Source organism: Humulus lupulus, chromosome 2 (genome assembly GCF_963169125.1).
Source record: "Humulus lupulus chromosome 2, drHumLupu1.1, whole genome shotgun sequence".
Taxonomy (NCBI): domain Eukaryota; kingdom Viridiplantae; phylum Streptophyta; class Magnoliopsida; order Rosales; family Cannabaceae; genus Humulus; species Humulus lupulus.
In genome coordinates this window covers 286,343,907-286,356,656 of record NC_084794.1, presented here as the reverse complement: position 1 = coordinate 286,356,656, position 12,750 = coordinate 286,343,907, and the positions used below count along the sequence as shown (strand labels likewise).

At 32.6% G+C, this 12,750-nt stretch overlaps 1 protein-coding gene across 1 annotated transcript; it reads right to left on the bottom strand.

Annotated features, from left to right (window-relative positions):
• Nucleotides 1-5,567: 5,567 nt before the first annotated feature.
• On the bottom strand, nucleotides 5,568-12,738 carry LOC133819643 (protein NRT1/ PTR FAMILY 5.2-like). The gene is made up of 4 exons (XM_062252942.1): nucleotides 12,494-12,738; nucleotides 10,791-11,008; nucleotides 8,028-8,593; nucleotides 5,568-6,588 (listed from the first exon to the last, which is right to left on the bottom strand). The coding sequence occupies exons 1-4, from the start codon at nucleotides 12,615-12,617 to the stop codon at nucleotides 5,721-5,723; spliced, it is 1,776 nt and encodes a 591-aa protein (XP_062108926.1). The 5' UTR covers nucleotides 12,618-12,738; the 3' UTR covers nucleotides 5,568-5,720.
• Between the last annotated feature and the right edge of the window lie 12 nt (nucleotides 12,739-12,750).

The window sequence follows — 12,750 nt, the reverse complement described above, 5'->3', positions numbered from 1 at the left end:
CGACCAGGCATGATCTTGTCCGACCAGTCACGTGTTTGTTTGCCCAGGAGTGACCTTGTCTGCCCAGTCGTAACCTTGTCCGACCAGTCATGACCATGTCCGACCAATCATGACCTGTCTGCCCAGGAGTGATCTTGTCTGCCCAGGAGTGGTCTTATCTACCCAGGAGTGATCTTGTCTGCCCAGTCATGACCATGTCCGACCAGTCATGACCTGTCTGCCCAGCCAAGTGCATGACTGCCCAACCAAGTGCGTGACTGCCCAGTAAAGGAGTATTCGACCAGCTTGAATGAGATATGGGTCGACCAGATAAAGGAGGACTACGTCAAGATTCCCAGAAACGGCTTCAACAGCTTGCGCGGGAATCTCTCATTTATCCCACAAATTTGGTGTACTGTTACATTCTGAATATTGTTGTAATTTAAATATAATGAGAATAATAAAATATCCCGATTATGGGGGGATATCATCTGTACGATCCTAAGCCTATAAATACAAGGCTTAAGGCATCATAAAAGGGATTCTTCTTTTTTGAGACTTTGGGAATTTGGGGGCTTTTGATTCGAACTCTTATTTTCTAGAGAGAGAAAGTGCTTGTAGTTGAGAGAGTTCTTGTATTCTTTTAATCTGTACTGAAGAAACTCAATTGACTCAGGTTCATCTGATCTTGAGTACAGATCTATAATCACAACTCTAAGTGGATTAGGCTATTACCAACATATTAGGGCTGAACCACTATAAAAATTACGTGTGTTATTTACTTTCTTTTCAAAATCGTCTGTGTCGTTTTATTTCTCTTGAAGGTTTCATCGTTTTTGACGTTCTCACGTCGTTGGCCAAAAACGCGGTCAACAGCTGCCTTAGCTATTATTATAACTCGAATTGATGTTTGTTTTACCACATGAGAAAAAATTTCATTGAAATTCAAACCTTCTTTTTGAGTAAAACCCTTTGCAACCAATCTTGCTTTAAACCTTTCCTTTTCTATTCTTGGTATGCCATCCTTTTTCTTGAAAATCCATTTGCAATCTACAAGCTTCTGTCCATTAATTTTGTCTAAAATATCCTAGGTGTTGTTCTTCATAAGAGATTTCATTTCATCCTCCATTTCTAGTCTCCATTTTGTGCCATCTTTATTGTTTATAGCATCATTAACACTTGTGGGTTTTGAGTTATCAATCTCTTCAGCTGCAACAAGAGCATATGCTATGAAATCTACATAGCCAAACTTGTCTGGTGGTCTAACATCTCTTCTCTCTCTATCCCTAGCCAACTGGTAATTGCTTAGATCAAAATGAGTACTAGTAGAACTCCCACCTTCCTCTGACCTTGTAGCAGATTCTTCAGATCGAATTTTACTGATGTTTTCCACCTCAATTCTGGCAGTACCATTGTCTTGTTTTTGGTCAGAAACCTTATCCTTTTTCATTGGCATTCCTTCTTCTCTGAACACAACATCCCTACTTATTATGCATCTTTTAAATCCAAGTTCAAGACACCACAGTTTGTAACCTTTTACCCCATCTAGATAGCCAATAAACATGCATTTTACAGCCCTTGGTTGTAATTTATCTTGTCTAATGTGAGCAAAAGGTGTGCATCCGAACACCCTCAAATGATTATATGCAGGTTTTCTTTTTGCCCATATTTCTTGTGGTGTTTCAAACTTGAGAACAACATATGGACATCTGTTTATTAAGTACCCTGCTGTTTTGACTGCCTCTCCCCATAAATTATTTTCTAATCCAACTTCTTTTAACATGCATCTTACTCTCTCAAGAAGAGTTCTGTTCATTCTCTCTGCCAAACCTTTTTGTTGAGGAGTTTTCCTTGCTGTATGATGTCTAGCTATGCCTTCCCTTTTACAGAATTCATTGAAGTCACCTGAGCAATATTCCAATCCATTATCTGTTCGAAGCTTCTTCATTTTTCTGCCAATCTGATTTTCTGTCAGTCTTTTCCAATTCTTGAAGTTGTCCAATGCTTGATCTTTAGATTTTAAGAGTATCACCCACACTTTCCTAGAGAAATCGTCTATTATACTCATAAAATTAGTTAGCTCCACCTAGAGTTTGTACTTTTGATGGCCCCCAAAGATCCGAGTGTAAATAGTCCAATGGCCCTTCTGAAATGTGTTTTCCAGTGTCAAACTTTACTCTACAAGTCTTCCCATATATACACTCTTCACAAAAATCTAACTTGTTACAAACATTGCCACTGAGTAGACCTTACTTTTTCAATTTTGAGATTCCCCTCTCACTGACATGTCCCAGCCTATAATGCCATAATTTTGTCATATCAGTATCTTTGCTTGTTACATTTGCAGCTATACCAGTGATCGTTTTTCCATTCAAGAAATAGAGTCCATTTCTGTATTCTCCTTTAATTACAACAAGAGTTCCTTTCATAACTTTCATTGAAGCTCCATCAATTTTTACAACACAACCACTTGTTGCAAGTGTTCCAATAGATAACAAATTCCTTCTAAGATCTGGAACATATCTGACATTTTGAATGGTCCTTTGAATGCCATCATGTATCTTTATGATTATAGAGCCAACTCCCTGAACTTTACAAGCTTTCTTGTCACCTAGAAGTACAGTCCCTCCTGATATCTCTTTAAAATAGCAAAACAAATCCTTGTTTGGAATCATATGAAAAGAACAACTAGAGTCCAATATCCAATTTTGGCTAGAATCAGTTTTAGACACCACTAGTACATCGACTTAATCATATCCTTCACTGTCAGAGATAACACTTCCCCCTTTTCATTTTTCTTCTCACGATTTTGCTTGTTTTTTAGGAAGTAACAGTCACTTTTGTAATGTCCCTCTTTCTTGCAGTAATTACAAATTTTCCCAGACTTGAACTTTGATTTTGTTCGATGGCTGCTCTAACTTCTGTGACCATTTGAGTTTCTGTGGTTCTTGAAAATCCTTTTGTCACTTCTTCCTCTGACCATAAGGCCCTCTCCATTAAAATCTCATTTTCCTTCAAACTTATTCTGAATTTCTTTTGAATTTAAAGCTGCCTTCACTTCAGACATGGTTAAAGAATTTTTTCCATACAATATAGTGTCAACAAAATGCTCATAAGATTTAGGTAATGAACTGAGAAGAATAATACCTTGATCTTCTTCATCAATACTTACTCCTATGTTGTTCAGCTCCAAGATATTTTTGTTGAAATCATCAAGATGTTTTCTTAGTTCCTTTTCATCATCCATTCGAATTGTGTACAACTTCTTTTTGAGATAAAGCTTATTAGCCAGAGATTTCTTTAGATAAATTGTTGCTAACATTTTCCATAGACCGATTGCAGTTTCTTCATTTGACACTTCCCTCAAGACCTCATCACCAAGACTCAACAATATGGCACTGTGTGCTTTAGTTTCTGCATCTCTCTTCACCTTCTCATCTTTGAGTTCCTTCATTTTATCTTCATCAATAGCCTCTGAGATACCTTGATGCACCAGTAAGGCTTTCATTTTGATCCTCCATTAACTGAAATCATTTTCTCCAGTGAATTTATCTACTTCAAATTTCACTGAAGCCATTCTTGCTCTGATTCTTGATTACCCGAGATGACCACCGAGAAGTTCTTGATTCAATCTTCAAACTTGGGCTCTGGTACCAATTGTTGTGAAACAACAAAACAAACAAGAACTAAACAAAAGAATCATTATTAAGCAAGATAATAAAAACAAGATAACAACAAGAGTTTACTTGGTTCGGTTCATTCTCATGAACCTACTCCAAGGGTCTGAACAACCATGAGAAGGCTGGTAATCTTTATTCAATTAGAGTATTACAAAGAGAAAGATTACACAAGAGACAAGCTCACAATCACCAAAGTTACAAAACCCAGAATTCTTCTCTCAAACAAAACAGAATTCTCACCAAACTCTCTCACTAAACTCTGCTCACCAAGAACTCTTTTCAAACTTTACAATGTTGTTATCACAATAATAAACTAAGCCTTACAATATATATACAATCAAAAAGGCTGTAACTAAAATAATTATCTTGGTGAGTGCACACGTGTACTAGCTCACTTAACTGGCTGAATCACATTTCCAACAACAAGTTTAACAGCTGGATGTCCCAGTCTATCATACCAAAATTTGTAAATCTTGGAAATATTAACTAGAATCTAAAACAGAACCAGTGGAGCTATATTTCCTTGAGATTTTGCTCGAGAAGAATTGTGATCTTGAGAGTTGTAATGACTAAGAGAAGGTTGTTGAAACACATATACAACATCCTTGAGTGTTCCTTCCATTAAGATCTTGTGAGTGGTCTAATCTCGAACAAAACAAATGTTAAGATAAAGGGAAAAATAAACATTGTTATCAGCAGCAAACCAAGACACACTCATCAGAATTTTAGAAATAGTAGGGACATGTAATAGTTGTGTTAAAGATAGAATTCTTGGATGAAACAGAGAAAGAAAATTAGTTTGTCAAATATTAGTTATTTTTAGACTTGAACCATCAGCAATATGTAGTTGTTCAGGGCCATTGTAGGCTTGTTTCTTAGCAAGATTGGAGGCATCACTTGTGACATGGTTTGTAGCACCTGAATCTGGGTACCATGAAAAATCAAGACCAGAACATTGATCGAGAAGCTACCATTGCTGTAATATTGTTTGACTTTGAGGTGGATGGAGAACTGTTGTTGGGATGAACATTTTGGTCATACCTGTCCCCATAGTTGGCAGCAATATGACCAAGTCGAGAGAGAGCACACTTGACATTGAGTCTGATTGCCTTGTTGATATCTGCCTGGACGTCTGCCATTGTTGGTGGAAAAGTTGACCATGCCTCGACCAGAAAATGGTGGCCTTAAGCTATTTTGAGGGAAAGAACTTGAATTTCCACTTGAGTTTTTGTTTCCACCTCTGCTGAAATTGTTGAAGGAGTTGTGCTGATTATTATTGGGATTGGTTTCTCTCTACCTTTGTGCCGATTGAAAGGCTTTTGTGTGACAAGATTTGCAGCAGCAGTAGATTCTTGAGCTAGGAGTAAGGCTTCAAGTTGCTCAACACTGTAGGGTTCAATTCTGGTGTTGACAGAAATAATAAAGGAGTCATAACTCATTAGGAAGGCCATTAAAGATGGCATCAATGTGATCTTGAGAAGATAGTACATAAGAAATCCCTTCTTGAGATATTTTGGCCCAGGTTTGAGTTGTAATATGCTGTTCAAGAGTTCTCCAAACTTGAGCCGAAGTGGAACAGCCAACCATCTTTGTAAGAAGAGTTTCAGACATTGAAGAAAGTAACCACGAAAGAAGTAACTGATCTTGCCTTTGCCATAGTAAGAATTCTGGATTTACAACATCATTAGTCCCATCTGATACACTTGTGAATTTTTTTGGAGTGCTTTGGAGCTGTCAAGAAAATGCATGAGTTCATGGCCATTAATAGCTGCTGTGATTTGTTGTTTCAACCATGTCAGTGAATTTTTACCATTGTTACTATTATTTTGATAATCACATATTCAATATTAGATGATGAATGGACTACAAACAAGTTGGCGATGGTTGAGCATGATTCATATCTAACAGTTGTACCAAATGAGGATCATGTAAAACCAGGGGTATAAATTATTAACATACTGGATTGAACCTCTCCTGTATATATATATATATATATATATATATATTATGATCACCCAATTAAACTAACAAAACTATCAAAGTTTCCTAAGTATTGATCAACTATGAATCATTATGATCACTAGGCCTCGTCCCTTTCAATTCTTGTGTTAGTACATGAATGGAATCCGAAACTTCAGCCTTATACACATAATACTTAGAGATAAACAAGAAACAAATGAAGTTAAGAAAGCTCAACAATGCAAAGAAAGCATAGTAATAGTCGAGATGGGAATCATTTAGGTTGTTGAGAATCCATCCATGGTGGCCATTCCTCTTGGTAATATCAGAAACCGTAGAAAGAAGAAAACTACTGAGAAAGCTTCCAACACCTAAAGTAGTCATGGCATAAGAAGTTCCAAGGCTCTTCATATTCTCCGGCGCTTGATCATAGAAAAACTCGATTTTCGCCACCTCCAAGAAAGCGTCGGCGGTGCCCATGAGGACGAATTGGGGAAGCAAAATGAAGATGGAGAGAGGAACTTGTCCTCCATTCTTGATAAGTCCATGTTCTCTTGCAACACTGAGTCTGTGTCTCTCGGTAAGAGAGGCTATAGACATAAGTATGATGTGAAAGACCATTCCTATTCCCATTCTCTGGAGGAGTGTGATTCCTCTAGGGTTTTTGGTCCATTTCCGGATGATCTTGACAAAGTACCAATCGTAGAGGACTACACTGATGAGCATGGATAGGGTTACGAAACCAATGAGACTTGCAGGTGGGATTTTGAAGCTGCCTATATCTCTTTGTAGAGTGGTTCCTTGCTTGACAAAGAGGGTGTTGATTTGAGCAAGCATAATGCTTGGAACGAAAGTTGCTATCAATATCGGTAGCATTCGTACCATTTGTTTGGTTTCTTCCACATTAGTCACTGAGCATAGTTGCCATGGGCTTGTTGAGCCTGTTTTCACTGAAGCTTTGCTAAGGCACCTGCATATCATATGTTCATATCCCATATTCATTAAATTATATATATTTATATTTATATATGTAAATATGCATGCATGTTTTAATTTCAATATCAGTTAATAATTTTATATATCTTAGTAATTCTTATACATCCTTACAATTTATCTAAAATTTCTCAATTTCTGTGAAAGTATTTTTCATTTTATCTATTAAATTATTTTTTATTTAGTCTTACTAATATTAAAATCACTTACTTTTCCATGCAATATATAAATATCATATACTTGTTCAAATTTAGGATACTCAGTTAGTTATATCATGTATATATATATAATAAAGGGTGGAATTTGTATTTTTATTCGATTAACTGTTGTAGCTGTGTTTTAAAAAATTTATTTTTAGATCCTATATTTTATAAAATAATTCAAATCGGCTCATAAATTGAATTATGATAAAAAAAATTGAATATAACAATACAGATTTTAGGCAAAATAATTTTATTTTTGTTCTGAATTGTTAGAGCATTCACATTGGCTGTTCTACTCCATCCTTTAAAATACCTCATCAAAACACACATTTTTTCTATTTTACCTCTAAGTTTTATATTATACCATATATCAACTTCTCTATATATTTATTTACATCATTTCAATATTATATCTTTAAACATATTTTATTACTTAAAGTCAAATAAAATAATTGAAAAAGGAAAAAAAATAATAAATATATACTAAATAGAGAGAGAAAAGTTATAAAAAAAATATTAAAATATTATATAAAGGATATGTAAATGTTATGTAAATGTAGATATGGATTAATTGGAGTTTGTGCATAGCTATTATAAATATATGTATAAAGGAGCTGATGGAAGATGTTTTTATGAGTTTTAGCTAAATATTATAAAGAAAGTGTAGTATAAAATATATCACAAAAACATACATTTTTATAATTTACCTCAAAACTTTTACATTATACTATACATCTGCTTCTTTATATTATTTATATATTATATTTTTAAAAATATTTTATTTATTTTAAGAAATAAAATAATTAAACATAATAGTATCACACTCATATATATACAAAAGTTTATAAAAAAAATAATAAAATATTTATAGCTTGATGAATAGTATTTCACTATATATAAAGAAATACTATTCATTTAGGTAAAAAAAGATAACTTTACATTATCCAATGGAAGGCTACTTTAACTCTTTTTTCTCTATATTATAAAGAATAACACAGTTTAGTTCATCTAATGTTAGTGCTCTTAGTTTAGTAAATTATTTGTGATTTCAGTTGAGAAAATTTTGACCAAAATCACGTTTAGGGTAACCATTACAAAATATAGGGTTCAAAAAATAATTTTTCAAAATTGCAAAGTCTAAACAAATAATAAGACAAAATACGTGGTACAAAAATATATAAATCATATAATAAATTATAGTACATATGCTAACCTTAAAGACGGTGTGGGATCAATTCTATAATTCCCTTTCTTCTCGTATACTTCCGAATCAAGCTCATAAAGGTCATTGGAATCATGAGGAAGAGGTACCTTCCATTTCCTCATGGCAGCTAAAATGACTTGGGCCATTTTCACAAAAGGGCTTCCTGTTGGCATTTTGTGTCTATAGAATGGTGTCCCCGCCAAAAATATGCCAATAGAAATAGCAAGCCCAAGAGTTGGGAGAGCATATCCAAGTGTGCAACCAATATTATCTTGTAACCAAACAAGAACTGTGTTAGCAAAAAATGTTCCAAAGAAGATGCTAAACATCCACCAATTGAAGAAGGAAAGCTTTTGCTTCTTCTCCTTTGGATAGAAATCATCGAATTGGTCGGCCCCAATCGTCGAGATGTTCGGTTTGGTGCCACCGGTTCCGAGGGCTAGAGTGTAGAGTGCGCCATAAAACACTGCTAATTGTAAGGTAGAGGCCTTCTTGCAGTTGTTCAAGTTAGGATCTAGGCAAGGAGGAGGTTTTAGTGAAGGAATTGAAACTGATAGAGTCAGCACGACCATTCCCTGTTAATTAATTAAAAAAATTAGTAAATAAATTTTATTAATTCAATCCAACTTATTAATTACTTTACCATAAACCACTGACAAATTTTACATAACAAAATTTTAAATTGATTGTATATTTTATGTAGTTAAAAGTACATGTTTGCATGCATGCCCCAAAAAAATGCTTAAAATAGTAATTAGAGCATATAAAGCAAATTGTTTATATTTCGAAAATTAGCATTCATTATGGACTTAAGAAAGAAAGATATAATCTATGAACTACAGATTTACAAATGAGAGTTGGTTATTTTCAATACTTTATTTCATATAATATTTTGACAAATAATAAAAGCGTTGATGTTTATAAAAATATGGTTACCAACTAAACTATTGTTGGTAACTCTAGGTTACACTTTTTTCTAATACCAACATGTTTTATATTATCTAAAAATCCCACACTAAGTTACTATTTAAGAGATTATCACACTACAAAATATCTTATTTTCAATCACAACATAATTTAAGATCGAAAAAAAAATTGTCATAACTTTGTCATCAATCAACATCATTATTTTGTTTTGTGTTATAATGTAAATTTGTATCTATATATTTTGCTATTTTGTATTTGACTATCTAGGGGTTGGAGAGAAATTTAATTTTCAAAAAAATTATATAATTGAACGAAAATAGACTAAAAATGTCTGCATTATTCTTTTATTTCAACTTTTTCTTTTTTTAAAAAAATAAATCTAGATTAGTTTTATATATATATATATATATGCAATAATCTTAAGGGCAGAGAGTGTTGGTTTTTACTATGGAAGACCACCAAAAGTATTAAAAACAGATATAGACAAATAATATACGTAAATACATTACCACTTGTTAATTATAATACTTCTTCTTGTCTTTTATTAATATATTATTTTGTTTGTTTGGCCGTACATATATATTAATATTCAATAACTTTCGATACTCCTCTAAAAGCTCACTAGGTGACTCACGTGTCGACTAATATCTTATCTTATAAAAGCTAAGCTAGAGAACAGTTTTGACTCAAGACAAGTACAAGAAATGCTTCTCTGTAATCTTATTACACTGTAGGACCACACTTCACCACAAGACAAAATTAGCTCAACTTGTGTGAAGGAAAGGTCCAATAAATCTTCCTCATCCTTTTCATATTTTTCTATATTAATCATATATCAATTTCATGGTTATAATATATATATACATATTAATGTCAAAGCATGTGACATGTATGGACCAAGATGTCTTCATTTCAAAGTCAAAGTTTTCATAAACTAGGCCAAGCACATCTTCCTATATCCATCTCTCTTTACCAAACCAAATTAATTATTATGACCTTTTTTTTACTCGATATCTAGATTCTAGATCTAATTAGTATAAAGCTAATTAGTCGTACTTATCGAAGCTACCCGATAAAATAATGAGCTAGCTGCCTGTAAACGTTTCTAGGGTTTTGTTTTTTCTTAGCAAGAAGAAACAAACAAGAAATATATATATTTAAATAATTAAACTTGAAGCATGCTATTTGTCACTGATTTCTTATATAACAATTAAACTTGTATTTTTTTAAAAGTGAGATAATAATTTGTCTTAAGCTCAAGATATTTTTGTATGTAAGTTTCATAATATAGATTTGTACTCGGATACAAATCATAGAAAATTGTATATTTTTACATACGAATATTAATTATAATCTCATATTTTTTTTATATGAAAGTATTTATTGTAGTCATTGTGGACCTCCTGTAAATTTTCAGAAAAATTTAAATAATTTAGAATACTGAAATAGGCTTCCAAACTTTCAATATCGCTCTGTGCACAAATATTGTTTAAGACCTTATTTTGGTACCTTAAATTATTCCGATTTTCTTGAATATCATCATGTAAAAAAATCGAGATCCACATATATACAATTGTACAATTTACTATGATAGTGCATAAAAACAAAAGAGTGTTGTTATTTGGCACCTTAAGGTGCCCAACACCACATGAGATGGTACCTTATAATTGGTTAGCGATAACTCATAATACTTATTAGATTCAAATAAGTAGGACATGATATTGGATTACACCAATAGCGATATGATACCTACTTGTGGTGTTGGGCACCAATAATACTCCTTAGCAATTCTCAAAACAAAAACGTACACTATTGTAGTCGTGCCATAATAAAAATCGTACGTACCGTAAGATAGATGGAGGATGCAACAAGAAAAGTCCGGTATCGACCGAGGTGAGCATCGGCAATGTAAGCACCCAAAATAGGAGTCAGCCAAATGGTTCCCACCCAGTTGGTCACGTTATTAGAAGAGGCCACCGTACCTTGATGGAGCTTCTTCGTCAAATAGATAACCAAATTGGATTGAATCCCATAATACGCCATTCTTTCAAACACCTCGTATACTTCATTCAATAAAATTATCCATATTACAAACATAAACACACATATATATATTTATATAGCACATGCTTTATTAAATTTTGGTCAAATTGTATATAGAAATTATCTTAGTAAGGAAAAGATATTTTTAATGTCCAATATCACATGAGGGTAGTGTTTGAATTTAAAATAGAATCTCACTTCTCATAATTTAATGAATAGTTTTTTTTTCAATAATTTAATAATTATAGTTAGGACATTTTAAATCATACATTTAGCTGGATTGATGTTGGTTATCTTAAAGGTATCTAAGAGAATATATAGAGTAAACATGGCTACCATGACATATTATTAATTAATATGTTTTCGTTGTCAATAGCTAAGTCTGTGGTAGTTATATTTCTAAAACGAAAAAAAAATAGATTATATTGTTGTTAATTTCAACACTGAATTGTCATAATTTATTAAATATTTTGAATGAATTATTAAATTTAATAATCTTTTAATAAAAATCTACCAATTAAAACTGATAATAAATATACAAAAATGGTTGATGTACAATTAATGAAAAAGCTGACTATTGAATAAATGCATTTACCAGTTAAGAGACCAAACCAATTCAAAGTCTACAAAAAATAATGAAATTTACATCTACAAGAGTCAAAATCGTACTCGAGCTATTGTATTACTCATTATATACTACTGAGTTGTCTATATCATATAAATCAATATATATATATATACACCTACAAATGGCTATATTAATATTAATGATGTTTATAAATAGGGTAGCTTTATACGCGTAGCTAAAAATTTCTCGTGATCACTTGTACTAGAACAACAAAAAGTAATACAAATTAATTATGTTATTTATACATTTGGTAAATTCATAATAAACTCCCTTTCAAAAAACAAAAAACAAAATCACAATGAACCAATACATTTTCAAATATACTCGTATATATATTTGTCGTGATCAGTATAACAACTTGATATAGATATAGATACCAAAATTGGGTTAATTTTGCTATAAGTCTCCACAAAGAAGTTGATTTAAAATATGTGGCAAAAATGTAATATCCAAATATGAAAAATATTGGAAAGAGAGAGAGAGAGAGAGAGAGAGAGAGAGAGAGAGAGAGAAGGGATTAGCCAATTATTTGTGTTCACATGTTGAAGAACAGAACCGACCGAGCAAGGGGAAGCTGGGAACGAAATCAACTCTCTGAACCAAAACTAACAAAACTAATTATTTAAGGAAAGATTGCTCTTACAAACTAATCAATCATTATTATCGCTATTTACAAAATTTGCTATTACTTTCACATGTTAATTACTTAATAGATATTATTCCTCATCTTTTTTAATTTTGTTTCAGATAACTCAGAACACAAATCAACAGACACCAAGTTCATCCTCTCATTTCAACAACAACTAATTAATTAATTAATCGACCATGTATGTATGTATAAATCAAAACGACGTCGTTAGAGAGGAAGAGAGATTACCAACAACAAAGGAACAAGCTCTCCATCCACCTCGTTTGGATCTAAGAATAGGGTTTCCCTTAAGATCCACAGTTCCATCTTCTGTATAATCATCAATACCATCTTCTTGATCAGCCATAGACATTATATATATATGTATTACTATTCAGATGAGAGGTCTTTTCTTTTTCTTTTTTTCTCTCTCTTTTATTTTTAAGTTTGAGAATAGGCTAAGCTTCACTATAGAGATGAATTTCGTAATTAAGAGGAGCCCCCCA